General features: G+C 40.5%; 1 protein-coding gene across 4 annotated transcripts in view; it reads left to right on the forward strand.

The window, feature by feature from the left end:
- The first annotated feature begins 294 nt into the window (after positions 1 to 294).
- The window catches only part of RCBTB2 (RCC1 and BTB domain containing protein 2), a 37558-nt gene continuing 19925 nt past the window's right edge, over positions 295 to 17927 (forward strand). Inside the window, exons 1-6 of one of the 4 annotated variants that reach the window (XM_082859615.1) lie at positions 295 to 419; positions 8020 to 8119; positions 11068 to 11135; positions 12381 to 12431; positions 17058 to 17213; positions 17439 to 17589. In XM_082859615.1, the coding sequence (XP_082715741.1) occupies positions 11082 to 11135; positions 12381 to 12431; positions 17058 to 17213; positions 17439 to 17589 (412 nt within the window). In that variant the 5' untranslated portion in view covers positions 295 to 419; positions 8020 to 8119; positions 11068 to 11081. Of the gene's footprint in view, positions 420 to 465; positions 560 to 8019; positions 8120 to 11067; positions 11136 to 12380; positions 12432 to 17057; positions 17214 to 17438; positions 17590 to 17927 lie in introns of those variants that run through there. The other 3 variants (XM_082859616.1, XM_082859618.1, XM_082859617.1) reach the window with 3 other exon arrangements.

Consider the following 17927-nt stretch of genomic DNA (forward strand, 5'->3'; position numbering starts at 1 on the left):
CGCGTCAACCTTCCGGGTCAGGCATCTCCAAATTCCCAAGACTCTGGGGACCAGAACCCTGGAGAAGGTGGGGGTTTCCCACGGCGGAATCCCCGGGGAAACGGCGGAGATGGACCCAGCGGGAGAGCTAGTGTCCAGTCCTAGGGGTCTGATCGGAGCCGAGAGAGTCGGCGAGAAAGGGGCGGGGGCGGCAGGGGGCGGCAGGGGGCAGCGGAGAGGAGGGGCGAGGCGCCGTCGCCCGGCCCCCTCCCCTCCCCTCCCTTCGGGCGTGCACCCCTCCTCTTTCCCTCCCCGGTCGGTCACCCGAGCGCGTCCCGCCTAGGCCGGGCTACTTCAAGGGGAGGCGCCAACTCATCGCGGCGGCGGGCAGTAACGGCGACCTGGGAGGCGGAGCGGATGTGGCTCGGGCCTGCGTTGTGGTAAGTACATAGGGGATGGCGTAGGAAGTCGCGGGGGGGGGGGGGAGCCAGGCTAGAAGCCGGCCGCTCTCAGACCTCCCCAGCGGCGAGCCACCTCTCCCCACACCGCCCCCGCCGCCCGAGCTCCGGGCGAGGTTTCGGTGAGGAGTAGCCCCTAGGGCGACAGCCCCGCCCGAGCCGCGAGCCCAGGCGTCTCCGCGCGTGCGCAGGTCGTCTGGCGAGGGCTGGGAGTGGGGCTCTGGAGCGCACCCTCGCCCAGGCCTAGGGCCGAGGTGTCGCCGCGCGTGCGCAAAGTCGCTGGCTGGGGCTGGGCGCGCGGCTCCCGGATTGTACTTTGACCCAGGCCGCGGGCCGAGGCGGCGCTGCGCATGCGTGAGTTGCCTGGCGGAAGTGGCGTGCCGCCGCGAAGGTTGCCTCTGGTTTCGCACCAGGGCTGTTGCCTTCTTGGAGGCCTCTCCTCCTTCGGCCAGCGCAGGGGAGGCACCTGCCTCGGAGTTCCTTTCGCACTCTCCGACCTCGTTAGGCTGCTGTTTTCATTTATGTCGCCTAGACCCTCGGCTCCCGTTCTGTGTATCTATATTCACCCAGCTTCCGGCCCCGGCTCGCTAAACTCATTATTACGCGTTCGACATTTGGTCTTGATGTCGAGGGATAGCGCAGAAAGTTTGACTAAGCTCGGCGAAGCTGTTTTCGAACTGCTGTGGAGGGATGGGGAGAAATCACCATAAATCTTTATTTTAAGCCGGAAGATACTACCCTGCTTAGCCCCGGAAATAGGGATTTTCAGACGCTGAAAACTTTCCAAGTGCTCTGCCCTGGCCGAGAAAGAACTTCCTGCCTGAGTTGGAAGGCTAGTTCAGAGTGAACTTTTTGCTTTTGTTCTTTGGGAAATTACATAATAAGTCGGAACAGTTAGAGCCCAGGACTGTAACAAAATGCATGTCGTAGAGCTGCCTGATGCCGCGCTTGGCGACTTAATTGAAACGACGCTCTTTCCCCCAGACTGGGAATTGACAGTGCCTGTTTAATGTTTATTGAGCCTCCTGGCTTTGCACCCTTCTAGTACTACGTTCCTGCTTGGCTTTACACCTTCCTGGGCAGTGGTACTTAAGTCAGTTTCGTGACTCCTGGGGATGTTCTTGGAATGATTTTTAACGTCATTACTGTGTGCTTTGTAATCTTATATGATGTGATGATACGGACATTTGGAGGCTAGAATAGAAGAAGCCCTTAACTATCAGAGAATCTGAGTACTCAAAGGTGAAATGTAATCTCTCTTAACCAGGGCAGTAGGCAATATACACGTTATTAAGTAGTAGGTAAAGGCAGGTGGAATGCTATATTCTTGCACACCCCACTCCTTACACGCAGGCCTTAACTGCTGTTACTGGGTTTACCAAGCCGGCCTCCACCCTTAGGCCTGTGCATTTGCTATTTTCTCGATGCTCAAAGCTCACTTCCCCCTCCACCCAAATCTGCATGGCACCCAACTTCATTCAGATGTCAGATTAATTGCCATCACTTCAGAGATGACTGCCTCATCTAAGAGAGCCACTTCTCTCACTCTCCATCTCCTTATCCTGCTCTATTTGGCTTTGTAGCATTTATCACTATCTGATACTCTGGATTTGTATGTGTATGTGCTGTCTCCCCCATAATGGCAGCTCAGTAGATATTTGTTAACTGTATAAATGAAATTGGTATTTGGCTCCAGAAGTACTTTACACTGAAGTCGCAGTGTGCATTCATTCATTCAAAAAACATTTACTGAGTGACCACTTTGTATCAGGTTGTCTAGCTGTTTAGAGTATGTCAGTGAACAAAATAGACAAAGATCTCTTCCCTCTGGAGCTTACATTCTAGCAAAGAATGATTAACAGTAAACATATTAATTATTTATTGGGTTAGAAAATTATAAGTGCCATAAAAAATGAAAAAAGGAGAGCAGAGAAAGGGGACTGAGTACAGGTGTGCGTTGCAATTTTAAACAGCATGGTTATGGTGGGTCTGAAGGAAAAACTGAAGGTGATGTTCATGATGGAGAACTGGTTTTTAGAATTCAGTATCTTTCTGGGAGAACTTTGTTTGTTTGTTTTACCATTCTCTGCTATGTGTTTCATGGGGCCCCACAGCATGTCCGTTGTGACAAATGTAAGTGTCCTTTGTAGTATATAGGTGAAAAAATATTTTTTCCAAAAAGTTCACATTATTCAGGATTTTACTTTAATGCAGCAAATTAAATGAAGAGACTGGGCTCTTGAATGGAAAAGACTGGCCAAACGAATACTACAGATGGGTTGAAAAAAAACATGTATATTTTCTTCACGTTTTACTGCACTTTGCAGTTGCTTCTTAATGTCCCTCTGACTGTGGATGACTAGGTGAAGTTGTTTTCTAAGAGTGGTTGTTGATTTTCTATATTTGGAACTGTGTTGAAGATTCATCTGGTATGATGTCATGCTTTAAGTTACTAAATTATTGCTCTTTGAGATTTCTGAAGGAACCAGACAAACCTAGCCAAATTGCACTCGGTAATTAAAGGATGCTTAGTGAAAGAGGCTGATAGGAACAATTTTAGAAAGTGAAGTGTTTTTCCCTTTGGGTCCTTTACTTAAGTGGATTACAAACACTGTGTTTAAATATCAAAAGCTATTAATCTAAAACTATAAATGTAGAGTACCCATGGGATTTGCTTATGACTTTAGCAGTTTGTCATATTTAATTTTGGTTTTATCACGTGGTTAAAGTGAAATTAAAATGCCCCTAAGATGCTGTTACTTTTGAGGTTTACTGGAGTTGACTTACTATAAATCAAAATTGACCAGGAAAGAGATATGAGAGTATCTTTGGAAGAGAATGGAATGATGGAATGGAATGATCAGGGTTGTAGGGTGGCATCAGGGACTCCTGTTCATGAAAATGGAGGGCTAAATGAGGATACTTACTTAAAAGGAGCAAATAGCTTCCCTCCCTGAAAGGGATATTCATAGTGTCCTTCAATGGAAGGCTGATATGATCCTTCTCGCTTTCATTATCCAGAAGGAACATGTGTCTAATTCACACAGTGACCTCATCTTAACGTGAAAGTGTCCAGGGAATTTAAGGTGTAGTAGTTTCTTTCAGCATGCCTGTGACACTGGGGTGTGTCTTCTATGTGTCTTCAGCCTTGCTAATCTAACCTGAGCTCATATCTATTGGGTTGGCCAAAAAGTTCGTTTGGGTGTTCCCGTAACATCCTATGGAAAAACCCGAACGAACTTTTTGGCCAACCCAATAGTACCTCTGTCTCCCCATGCAAGACATTGACAAATACCAGAATGTGAGTAAGTCATGAATTGTGACCCCATTATAATATGTTCTGTATTACGCTGAATGTATTTGACTGAACAGTTTGAATCATAAATGGAAATGAGCCAAGGCCAAGAGGGGCTACCATGTTGAATGAATATTTACATTGTGGGGCAGAGATGGTTAGCAGTTAGTATTCTATTTAATAGGCATGTTAAGGGCTTTAAAAAATTGTATTAGATATATAAGAATCTAAAATTCAAATGGATTTACAAATGTCTCAAGTATCAGTTCATTTTGGCTAGTATAACAATCTAAAAATATTTGTATAGTTTACGTTATTTTTTGTATTTGAAAGTGACACTTTTTGCTGTGCTTGGCCGAAAAGACCAACTTTAATGAGCTCAGTAATATTTTCAAACTAAATGCAACTTTGGTTTGGATTAAAGCTTTACTTCATCACTCTTGGCGAAGTTTGGAAACCTTTGTACAGTGAAATCATTAAAATAGCAACTACGTTTCTGTGTTTCATAAGTCAGTTTGCTGTTTATCATACACATATGGCAATAGCATTCCCACTGAGGTTGTGCTTTAGTTTTAGTTTGGCTTTTAGTTTTTTAGTTTTGTCCATCCTGTTTATAATTGTCCCACTTTAGTTAGCAGCTGTGTAGGGTATCTTACTGTTATTTGTCATTGACTTATGGCAGCTCATTCAAGTGGAGGTAAATTATGCCTATCATCCTTTTTTGCAAGCGATAATTGGGATCATGTTTAATTATTTTATATTACATTTATACGTATTTATATTATTTCTAGTTTTCTGATGACATACCATTTAATGACTCAGCTAAGCATATAGGTGGGAACCATCATTATCCCACTGACATGTACTTGGTCTGGAGCTCCTTAACACACTGATACTGTAAACTGTATGCTGGTGTCCTAAAAGACATTGGTTTTCCTTCATGCCTTGTTTCTTTGATTATAAAAGCATCATCAACTGTGTTGCCCAGATGGTAGAATTTGTTGAAAGCATTGAGTTACGTATTGCAAGAAAACTTTTCTATACATTATGTGTCTCAAGCATAGCTTTAGATTTGACCTCATACTGTTAAGTTGAATTTTAAAACATACATGACACTGGACTTTCTCTGCAAAAATTCTTCCTTTTTTTCCTTCTGGGATCACTTTTAGAAAACAGATACCAGCATTTAGAAGCTTATAGTTAATTTCAAGATAACAATTTCCATGGAAAATGCCTTCTCTCAGATACAGTGTATCTAGTTTATTAGCTCTTAAGGCCCTTGCATACTACTGGGTTGGGGTAATATTGACACAGGCAGCTACCAGCTGGATATCCTTTTGCTCCAAGTTACTTCTTTTTTTTTTTATGTATTTGCTTTCAATTTAGTGCCCACTGCAGGCACTAAGTCAATATTTGTTGAATGAATTAGGCAAATGAATGTCCTATAATCAGTTTAACTCATTTAGGTCAGAAGCATTATTAAGTAATACGACACATTGTCATGTTAGCAGACACACTGATTAATACTGATTACCATTAATAACATGTAGAGACTGTTTATTATATGCTTTGTACAGGGAAATGAATTATTTGTTCTTTAAGAGGATTAGGGATGGGTATGTTTATCTTGTTCAGTTACTGAAAGACTGTCATCTTGTCCACTGATCTTCAACTGTGTAGTTATTAAGAGTATAGGGAAAACTCTCAAAATACAATATGTACGAAAAGGCATTATCTGTCCCAAACAGGGATAATATGGAAATAAATTACTGAACTCTACAAGTTTAGAAAAACAGTCAAAATAGGAAATGTCATGCAAAAGATTACCTTAGTTGATACATATTTGGTTTTGAAAATTACTCTTGTGGGAAGTCCCTCATGGTCCAGTGGTTGGGACTCTGTGCTTCCACTGCAGGGGGCATGGGTTCAATCTCTGGGCAGGGAGCTAAGATTCCACATGCTGCATGGCATGGCCAGAAAAAAAAAGAAAAAAGAAAATTACTCATGCAAAAACTTGGAACATTGGCTCTTGAGTGTCCAGTTTGGAACCTCTGAAGGCAGAGGTCAGTGCCAGGAGCTTCGGGCTGAAGAAGGTACCTATTCTCCCATTTCTTTTTATATTGTAAGGCAAATATCAGTACAGTAAGACTCTATAATAACATAGTTCTTTTTATTACATTGAAACAAAGTGAGGAAATGCATAAGAAACTACTTTTCAAAACAGAAGGCACTTTTTAATGTGAGTAATTAAGTATATATATGAGCCAAGTCATGTATCCCAAAACACATGTAAGGAAAAAAAACAATAAAGCAACATACAGTACGTATCATATGGGATGATCTTATGCCATGACACTGTCACCATGAAGAAGAGCTTCCCAATACAAATGCCAGCCTCTGCCCTGGGTCTCCCTCCTGTGCAGAAAAGGGGGAAATTTGTAAGCAGATTAAGACAAGAAGTAAAAAACACATTCTGATACACTTTTTTCTATTTCATATTTTTCTTCCATGGCATTTAAGATACTGTACTTTTTCTATGTTATTGAGTTATTATCTTCCTATGGTGTTGGTAAAATTTTATTTTACCGACGGTGAAAGAAATTGTGGTTTATGAGTTGTCATTATCAAGCCTCTATTGAATTCCTATGTTTACAGTAAAGGCAGTGTTAGAATGGTGGTATTCTGATTCTACAATTTTGTTTTCCTTAATATTGGGTAACCTTATCCTCCCATACTCAGATGATTAACTTAAGCTTAAAATCTTGAAAACTGTCTTGTTAGTTGGAAAAGCCATATCACACCAATTCATTGATAGAATTACATGGCAAATTTTGCCTTTGACATTATCTCCATCAAAACTTTCTTATGAAACATTTCCATCAAAGTCCAGCCATGTGTATGTCAGTATCCATTACACGTTAAAATAGTATTGTTTTCTGCATGTTTTAAAACTTTATCAAATAGTGTATCATATGCATCATTCTGTGACTTAGTGATTTTTGATCAGAATTGTTTTGGAGACTTATCTGTGTTGATTCTAGATAATTTATTTTAATTGCTGTGTGGTATACACTTTCCACAGTTTATAAATTCTGTTGATGGAGACTGTTGATCAATTCTATCCACTATTTCTAGTTTTTTGCTATTGCAAACAATTTTTATATGCACTAGAGCTCATCTAGGCCGTTGTTTTCTAGACTACAAGACATGACTTATTAATGATATTGAAATCATCTTAGTGGGCTGAAACCAACATTGAAAAAATGAAATAGAAAAGGACAAAATAGGGTAGGGTAGAATAGAATAATGTAAAATAGAAAAAAATAGGAAAGAGGATATCCCTTAGCATCTCATATAGGAAGGGTAAGAATTATTTTGTGAAACTCTTGTTTCAGGTACATATATGTATCAAAAAAGATTGAAAGACACTGCTCTGACCTAAATATTGTTGAGTTGCTCGAAAAGTGATTGTACCACTTTACATTCCTTCTAGCTATATGAGTGTGCCTTCTGATCTTCATCCTCACAAACACTATGTATTATCCCCTTTAATTTTGCCAATCTGATTGGTGAGATCTATCTGATTGTGATTACATTTCCATGATAAATTCCATGGATATGTTTGTTAATTTCTTCTTCTGTGAATTGCCTGTATCCTTTGTCCACTTCTAAATTGGATTGCCTTTTTTGTTCTAATTTTTAGGTGTTCTTTATACATTATGGATACTAATTAGGTATCAGTTATATATGTTGAAAATATCTTCTCCCATTCTGTGGCATGTTTTTCCCTTTGTTCATTTTGTCTTTTATTATGCCAAAGTTTTAATCTTTAATGTAAAATTTACCAGTCTTTCCTTTGTGGTTTATGCTTGTGTGTCTCATTTAAGAAATCTTTCCCTGCCCTGAGGTCATAAAGATGTTTTCTATACTTTCTTCCAAAAATTTGAAAATTTTGCGTTTTTCCCTTTCCAAATGGTTTCCCTTGCATTTTTTTATGTTGAAATACTATAGATTAAACGTTAAGTGTTGTTTTGTAAGTTTCAGCATCCAAGTTGTTGAAGCCCTTTCCCAAAACTTATAATATCTGAAAGTTATATTTTATAATATTAATTCTTTTTATAATTGAGCACCTCTGCTGCTGACTTTCTAACAGTAAATAGAGCTGATATAATTTTTTAACTGTATTTTTCTGAGATAAATACTGGCTTGTTAAAGTTTCAAGATGGTATATTCTTGTCCTTTTCTTTTGTTCTCTAATAGAATTTATTTATGTATTTCCATTTTCAGTCACATTTACCTTACCCTAGACGACAACTTCACAAGGATCTAGAAGGAACAGGGTTAAAGATGACTGAATACTGGGCTCCAGAAATTTAGAAACAATCAGGTACAAACATTTTTGGTGGGAATGTTCCTAACCAGTCAGTACAAAGTAAAACCATCTGGAATGTACACAGGAAAACTTAAAATATCCCTGCATTACAGGGGAGGGTCCAAGAGCAAGGACTTTGGAATTAGTCCTGGCTCTGACCCTGACTGACTGGTGACTGTTAGTCAAAGTATTGAAATATGTCCATTAAACAGAGGCAATGATTACACCTGTTTCTTTTTGGCTATTGTAAAGATTAAATGAGATAATATAAGGCACTTAGTGCTTGGCACCGGGTAACTGTTTATTTTAACTGTTATTATTGTTGCTGTTATTTAGAATTCCTGTTTATCACATCATGGATGTGGTATTCTATATGCGTATATGGATTTTTAAGACGTATATGTTGATATATTACTATAACGTTGCTATAACAATAGCCTGGTGATATCACATATAACAGGTTGAGATAACTATAATCCTCACATATATTCCGCAAACTATATTCCTCAAGTAGTGCAAATTGGGAAAGCTAGTTTTCTCTATTTTATTTGTATCACATTGGAATAATGTTAAAAAAAAGCCAACCAGGGAATTCCCTGGCAGTCCAGTGGTTAGAACGCCGTGATTTCACTGCCGAGGTTGCAGGTTCAATCCCTGGTCGGGGAACTAAGATCCCCGCAAGCCAGCCGCGCAGCACAGCCAAAAGGGAAATAAATAAATAAATAAAGCCAACCATTTTCCACAATGCTACAGATTTTGACATCATTTTTTTCACAGTACTGTATAATAGTAATTAATCATGAATCATTTTTAAATCTTCAAGGACATTCTGACTGACAAAAATGAAATGATGTTAATATTATCTTTAGTGTTAATTGAATTTTACTGAATGTTATTTCTTTGAATATGATAATTTTCATATGCCATACATGTAATTATGTCTTAACCTGATTAGTCAAACGGAATGACCTGCTTTTCACCATTCTAATTTTTAAAGAGTTACTCTACTTGAAACTGATCAAAGACACTGAAAAGAGCTATTCATTTTTCTCCTTAAAAACCCAAGGTATGCAGGTGTTAAAAAGTTTCTATTAGCTGATATAGAGTGCTTTCCAGGATACATTGTTAGGTGAAAAAAAAAAAAGCTTGCAAAAGGGTATGTAAAGTATGCTATATTTTGTACAAGAAAGAACTGGGGAATAAAAACACATACATATGTCTGCTTATTTTTGCAAAAGGAAACAGAAGAAGAAACCAGAAACCAGTGAAGCTGGTTACCTACAATGGTAGAGGGATGGGGTGGGGAAACAAAACAAAACAAACCCCAGGATTACTGTTCAGTGATCTCAGCATATTAGCAAGATTTCCCTTCTGCTAGGGACACAAAGGGGTCCTAAAGTCCAGTGAGGGGCAGTCACTTCTCTAATTAGATCCCTTTTCCTTCTCTTGTTTGTTTCCTTTTTTGCCTTTGAATTCCCTTCCTCTACTCTTCTAATTTCTCTTCTCTTCCTCTTTCTTCTCTTCCCTCTCTTATCTTTTTATTTTTTATTCCAGTAAACTTGGGGCAGGTATGGAAAAGGTATTTCCAGTTAAGATGAGGCCAAAAAGAAGAATCCCCAATATAGGCTGTCTGCAATCTACAAAAAGCTGTATTCAGAAGATGCTTTCAACGAATATCTTGTGTTCTGCTCTGAGCCATGTGTTGTGGTAGTTATAGCAATGAATGAGTCATGGTCCTCTCTCCTAAAGAGCTTGAAAATTCATAGAGAAGACAGATGATATAGGAATAGCTGCTGCATGAAATTATTTTTCCATGTTGGCAACCAGATCAAGTTTTAGAAATTTATAAGTGAGAAAAGTCTAAGTGATCCTTTTCACAACAAGCATATCTTTCCCAAACATTAGAAATAATGATTTGTATTAATTGCCGTAGTTTGAGTAATAATTATTCTGAATATATTATTTATTATTCCTTATATGCTGAGAGACCTTTTACAGCTGAAGAAAACAGAATTTTACCAGTATCCTCAAGTGAATATAAAACATTGATAAGGAACACTGTTAAGACTTAGCCTTATTTTGGTTATTGTTTTTATCTATTGCAAGGCTCTAACTGCTTGTAGGTAGTATTAGATAAAATGTTCTGATTTTAGGCATTTGAAATATGGGTTGTATGTGAGTAGATAGGAGCCAGCCTAATGAATCAGAATATCAACACTATTAAACATGATTTCATTAAATTGCTTCTGAGGGGAGAGAGAATATTTATTCATATTTATTTTTAGTGATAACTGTGTAATGATTTAACCACAGTCCAGACATACTGCCTGTTATGTGATAGGGCTGCTTCTGCTGTTACTTGTATGTGGTAGAAGGTAGTCATTGTGGAGCTGGTTAATTAAGGCAAGCACATTCAGTGCTATAGCTACATACTGGATGGCTGTTGTTTCAGATTTTTTGTTAAGATAACAAGTCACATTTGTTCATTCATTCTTTCATCCTTTTATTCTTTTCATTCATTCCCCCCTCCTTCCCCCTTAGCAAATCATACACTTTTCAGTGGAGCTGAGAATTGATAAGTCTACTCTTCACAGTGATTTGGAACTTTCCAATCCCAGGGGAAATTTGACCAAGGTCTACAGTTTATTTTGTCTTATCTATAGGAAGTCAACTCTGAAATGAAAATTTTCTACTCATTCCCTAATAGATTTAAGAATATAGGTTCATCTTGGGATTATTTTTCCACACCGCAGCAGGAGGAGTCTCATAGGAGAACAACAGTTAAGACATCTACTGGGTTTTACAGCTGTTAACTCCCATGCCCCAAACTTAATTCCCTTATTTTCCTTCACCATATTTGAGCTTAGCTTATTTTCTCTGTTAATTAGAAGTATAGTAATTTTAACCTGCCCAGTTGCACTCGACATATGGGATCTTGATTTACCACATACTTTTTCCCCAAGGACTGCACAGGACCATGGAAGAGCATATGGAAGAAGAACTTTTCCTTCTCTATGGAAAAAGTGTCAAGGTTAGAAAAATCATGCCCTTGGAGCATATATTTTCTGTCACATAAAACATACTTCATCAAACCTCTGTTGGTCATCCAATAGGAAGATCAATGAGATAGTGTCTGTCTTTGAGGGACTCTCAGTATAGTGACCGAGAGGCTAGCCCATCACTGTTATGGGTGTAGAGAATGCCAGAGGGACCAGCAGGGGACTCTGGGGATTGTGTGAGGAGTAGAGAAAGGGTCCCCAGAGGCGGTGACGTTTGAGCTAGATGAGGAGCCACACCACCCCTACTTTCACAGAAAATGCTGTCCTGCAAAAGGGTCTGAGTTGAACAATGTTTGCTCCACTGCCAGAGCTTTTAAAAAGATGACAAAATACTTAATCTTAGATGACATGTTCTTAATTCATCGCAGATATTCTTTATTTCGTTTCCATCACATCTGAATATTACAGTCAGCCAGCTTAAGTCCGGTCAGTGTCCAAGTGATGTTAAAAGTTTCACATCTTTCAGCATGCGCATCGATCTCTATCTCATGTTGATTTTATGAAATTTATGAAATATCTGCTCTTCACTGCTGACAGCTTAATATTAACTGCCACCATTCACTTTCATTTTTCTGTTTTCCACTTTTTAAAAAATAAAATACTGTCAAAATTCAGTAAACGATGTAAATCATCATCACAGCCAGCGTAGTGTACAAAAACAGCACAGCTTCTGAACTGAACCATAGTATTGCCGCGTGCTGACTCGAAGTGCTCATTTGTGAGCTCCTGTAGGAAAGTAGCTTACAAAAGCAATGTATAGAACCTGAAAGTCTTATAGAATGTTCATAGAAAATTTCACTATTTTTCTTCTGGGCACAGATTTTATAAAATAAAAAACTCATGGAATTAGCAAAGAAATTACTTTATTACATGGTGTTATGCTGCCAGGAAATTCTCAAAACGTGAGGTGTTGGCTGTTCTTTAAGAATTTTTTTTTTTTTGCTAGGCATGCCCAACATGTAATTTTAATTCTGTTTTTATATGCGGTATTTTAAATTGAACTGTGACAACTTAATAGTTGTCCATAGTTAAATGAAGTATCATAATCCACTTGGTTCTTCATATGGATGGAGAAGCAGAGTTAATACAGGGAGCACACAACTCAAAGCAACGATAAAATGCATTTTGGTCTCTAACTTTATGGAGATGTATTTCCTTAATTATGTTTTCCTTGAGCTAATATTAAAAAATTTTACTGCTTTGCATTTCCCAAACAGATGCCAGTGAAAGATGAGAGAGGTGGCTTGGATGTGAGCAAAGCAGTGAAGGTAAGCTGGCCTGGGGTTAATTCTCACCTACGCTGGTGACAGGTGCAGGAAGGAGGCTCCAAGCTAGGATGCAGATTCCTGGGACACGACCTTGATGACGTATATTGCCGAGCTCTTGCTCCCTGGTAGTGCTTTTTTTCCCCTGCAGTTTTTTTATTGCCCACTCTTGGCTTCTGCTCAGCCAGTCCCTTACTTAATAGCTGGGCCCAGAGGTAGTTGGGTGCCTTCTGCGGAGATGCCTGCTATCGTGCAGGCTGGCTGTAGTGTGACTGAGGCTCCTAGAGTGTGTGCATCCTTATATTATGTACACTCTTACTATATACAATGTATATATATAGAGAGAGTATACATATATGCTATATATGTACCTGTGTATACAGTATGTACAATGTGTATAACTATATATGCTCAAGATTATGCCAGACAGAAGAATGTATTTTTCTTCTGTGAGAGAAGATACTCAATTCCTGGAGACTGATATTAAATATTTACTTCAAAAAAGTATAAACATGTGCATTTCATAAATGAAGTCATTGGTTCCCTATGAAGAAGTTTCCCCACAGACTTAGAAACATGAATTTTTGATGACTAACCTCCAGTAGCCAGCCTTCTGGCAGAGATTTAAAAAGCAATGTATTCACACCTGTTGTATTTAGGTTATATTGGAATTATTTGTTTTCTATTAAATTGTGAGCTCCATGAAGGAAGACAACCCACAGTGGGCATTTCCGCCCTGTTCATTAAGGACTTCATGAGCACAACAGCCAAAGCCCTCCAAATGCAAGCAAACATTAGGCCTGCCAGGAGTTATCACTTTTTTTTTTTTTTTTTTGCGGTACGCGGGCCTCTCACTGTTGTGGCCTCTCCCGTTGCGGAGCACAGGCTCCAGATGTGCAGGCTCAGCGGCCATGGCTCACGGGCCCAGCCGCTCCACGGCATGTGGGATCCTCCCGGACCAGGGCACGAACCCAGGTCCCCTGCATCGGCAGGCAGACTCCCAACCACTGTACCACCAGGGAAGCCCAGGAGTTATCACTTTTTATGTGAACTTTTTACTTAGCAACAGATGATTTGTGGAAAGAAATCTGGCTTACCCACTGAGAAGCTGGTGATCTTGGAATATTTCTCAGTCTTTCTGGCCCTCAGGTTCCTCATATGTAAAATGAGGATAGCAATGTGTATGTCCTACACCTGTGAAGATTAGAAATACTACGTAAGAACTCTTTTAACTAGCACGTTAGCACGTCTACATGAAATATTTGATGCCACATCCCAAACATTGTTCTTTCTGAAAATTATAGACTTAAATCAGAAAAAAAAAAAATTAAAATGAACACCTCACCGAAAGTAAGATTCCTTCATAAGATAAGGAGGTGGGTAATTTAAAGTAGAAGCTTAGACTAAAAGGTAACAGAACAAGATTCTGTCATTAGCCCCACAGTGGCCTTAGGTGCTGCCCAAAAGATAATAGAAGACATCATTCTCCAGGCAGGGTCTTACAGTTTGGTGGTGTCATGGGGGGAAGTGGCCCGATTTGGCATTAGGGGAGCTTCCCCTGGTTCAGGCTATACCACTCACTGAGAGTGATGCTGTTAGCAGTGACAAACTGCTTCCCCTCTGTGTTAGTTTCTTTTTTTTTTTTTTTTTCTGTGTTAGTTTCTTAGTATTAGTTTCTGCCCTGATGAAGTACCACAAACCAGGTGGTTTAAAACAACAGAAATCTACTCTCTGACAGTTCTGGAGGCCAGAAGTCTGAAATCAAGGTGTCCGCAGGGCCACGCTCTCTGAAGGCTTGAGGGAAGAAGCCTGCAGCTTCTGGGGGCTCCCGGCACCCTTGGTGTTCCGGCACATATAGCTGCATCACTCCAGTCTCTGCCTCCATCTTCATTGTGTGTCTTCACATAGTTAACTTTACATGTCAGCTTGAGTGGGCCCCCAGTGCCCAGGTTAAACATCGTCTCGGGGTGTGTCTGTGAGGGTGCTTCCAGATGAGAATAGCACTGGAACTGGTGGACTCAGTAAATGGGTGGGCTCTTCCTGGTGTGGGTGGGCATCATCCAATCTGTTGAGAACCTGGTTGGAACAAAAGGCAGAGGAAGGAAGAATTCATCCCTTTTTTCCTGCTTCGCTGATTTACCTGGGACGTCTCATTTCATCCTCTGCCCTCAGACTGGGATTTACATCATTGTCTCCTCTGGTTTTCGGGCCTTTGGATTCGGATTGAATTATTCCACCAGCTTTCCTAGGTCTCCAGTTTATAAATGCAAACATAGGACTTCTGAGCCTCCATAATCTTGTGAGCCAAGTCCTATAAATGAATGAATGAATGAATGGATAAATAAATAATTTTTTCCCCAGACTCCTAAGGTGAAAAGCACAAATATCCTTTCTAAAACAAGTAGCTAGTCTGATCTGCTCTCTACTAGACATATATCTGGTAAGACTGATTTAATATCTGGTGGGACAGATAGGGCTTAGAAAATCCTTTGCGCCTTTAAATTAAGCTAGAGTTTGGTGATTATTGAGGGAAATGGCTAGACATGGCATTTGATAGGCATGTTGGCTATTTATGCATCTTATTATAATCTTTTTTTTTGTTTTGTTTTTGTTTTTGTTTTTGTTTTGCGGTATGCGGGCCTCTCACTGTTGTGGCCTCTCCCATTGCGGAGCACAGGCTCCGGACGCGCAGGCTCAGCGGCCATGGCTCACGGGCCCAGCCGCTCCGCGGCATGTGGGATCTTCCCGGACCGGGGCACGAACCCGTGTCCCCTGCATCGGCAGGCGGACTCTCAACCACTGCGCCACCAGGGAAGCCCTAATCTTAAAAATTTTTGGAAGTTGAAAAGTATGTAAGTAAAAATGTTTCCAGTGTAGCAAATAAGTAAAAGCTCTCTTTAAAACAGCTTTATCTGTTTTAAACACCAGGGACTTGCCTGGTGATGCAGTGGTTAACAATCTGCCTGCCAATGCAGGGGGACACAGGTTCCATCCTTGGGCCGGGAAGATCCCACATGCTGTGGAGCAACTAAGCCCGTGCGCCACAACTAATGAGCCTGCACTCTAGAGCCCGTGAGCCACAACTACGGAGCCTGTGTGCCACAACTACTGAAGCCCACGCGCCTAGAGCCCATGCTCCGCAACAAGAAAAGCCAATGCAATAAGAAGCCCATGCAGTGCAACGAATAGTAGCCCCCGCTCGCTGTGCACAGCAACGGAGACCCAATGCAGCCATAAATAAATAAATAAAAACAGCTTTATCATGTCCACATTGAATGCTCTTATGGGAGTGCAAATGCTCATGATCTTAATGCATCCTGTTGTGGGTTTGATTGTATCCCCCCCAAATTCATATGTTGAAATCCTAACCCCCAAAGGTGATGGTACTGGTATTAGAAGGTGGGGCCTTCAAGAATTGTTTAAGTCCTGAGGGGAGAAACCTCATGAATGGGATTAGTGCTTTATAAAAGGGGCTCCAGAGAGATCCCTAGCCCTTTCCAGCACTAGAGGACACAGTGAGAAGACTCTGGCTCTGAACCAGGAAGGGCACCTTCATCAGAACATGATCATGCTGGCGCCTTGAGCTCGGACTTCCCAGCCTCCAGAACTATAAAAAATAAATTTTTGTTGTTTATAATCCACCCAGTCTATGGTGTTTTGGTTTAGCAAATTGACTGAGATACCCCATTATTTTTGAAGGTGACCTTTTTTGGAAATGGGGTCACTGCAGATGCAGATTGTTTAGTTAAGATGAGGTCATGAGGGTGACCTAATCCAGCATGACTGGTATCCTTATGAAAAAGGGGAAATTGAGACACAGAGACAGACGCATGTGGGGGAAGATGATGTGAGAGACACACGGAGAATTGGGCCATCTGCAAGCCGAGGGGAGAGGCCTGACAGATCTTCCCCTTACAACCCTTAGGAGGAACCAGACCAGCTGATACCTTGACTCTGAACTTCTAGCCTCCAGAACTGTGAGAAGATAAAGTTCTGTTGTTTAAGCCACTCAATTTGTGGTACTTTGTTTCAGCAGTTGTAGCAAACGAATACATGTCCTTTCTGGGTGTTTTCGTCCTACCAATCCCCAAACCTGAGTGGGGGGATGAGGGAACCCACCAGTTGCTCAAACTGAATGGTCAGAGCTGACCCATGAACTGAAACCTTCTGGACTTTTTCCTTGGTGTCACCTTTGGCATTGTTCTTTCCTAAGGACTTGTTTTGCTAAGACTTGGGCAGCAGATGAAACAGCAGTCTTCTCCCTTTTTTCCTGCTTTCACAAGCAGCTTAGTTTCCAGAGCTACATTTAAGATATAACCGACACTGAAAGTGCTTGCCATACATTCACCTCCCCAGAGTTCAGCCTTGTATGATTCCTGTGTCCTTGAGGAAAATTAATAGGTGAGATCTGATTCCATCCAGGACCTCTGGCTCTTGGTTGCAGTGAGAGCGGTCCTGAAGCCGTCAGGCTTGTAAAGGTAGTTCCCAAAATAGATAGGGTTTGTTCCTCCTCAAACCAATGCTAACTCTTCTACAGAAATGAAGGGGGCAAAGAAAATGTATTTTTTATTATTAGTCAATATATATAGAGATTTATTTTATTTACTTATTCTTTTAATTCTTTTTCAGCCAGTACAGGCTACTCTGTCATCTTTGAAGATGTTAGATGTGGGAAAGTGGCCAATTTTCTCCCTTTGTTCTGAGGAAGAACTGCAGTTAGTTCGTCAGGCCTGTGTCTTTGGCAGTGCTGGCAATGAAGTTTTATATACTACAGTAAATGATGAGGTAATGTTGAAGAAAAAATTACATTTTCAGTAATGGATTTGCTGAATTGAAGATCTTGCGGGAACTAAGGAGTTAAGGAAGGAATTAAGGTAAAAAAAAATGCACGGAGAGTAGATTCTTATTTATTAAATAATGAAGCAGTTTCCCTAGGGAAACTGTGCCTGTTTGAATGTACAGGTTTGTCAGAAATAGAACTGCTTGAACTAACTCTGGTTTTTCCCACAGATTTTTGTGCTTGGCACAAACTGCTGTGGCTGTTTGGGATTAGGTGATGTCCAGAGCACCATTGAACCTCGGAGACTGGATTCTTTAAGTGGCAAAAAAATTGCCTGCCTCAGCTATGGGAGTGGTCCACATGTTGTCCTTGCAACAGCAGGTAACCTAGGAACACAGGGTGGAATTTTAGCCATAGCTTTCTTTGTTGAGGAACAAGACTAGGACCACTCCTTACACTGAGAACATACTTTTTGATTGGCTTTCTGCCTCTGCCCTGGGAACTTGACTGTGCTTTGGACAATATGAAATATCAGTATCAATATTAAAGTAAGATAATGTAGCAGATGGAATCTAGCAGTTATTGGCACTTTGGGTGTAAGAATGACAATGCCATAAGCCCAGTGAACTCCTTTTGTTGATATGTGTAATTATTTTGCATTAGAATGCTGAACTCACTCAGGACTTTTTGAACTTGAGATTCTTGATCTATGAGAAGAG

Source organism: Leucopleurus acutus, assembly GCF_964270905.1.
Source record: "Leucopleurus acutus genome assembly, chromosome: 18".
Taxonomy (NCBI): Eukaryota; Metazoa; Chordata; class Mammalia; order Artiodactyla; family Delphinidae; genus Leucopleurus; species Leucopleurus acutus.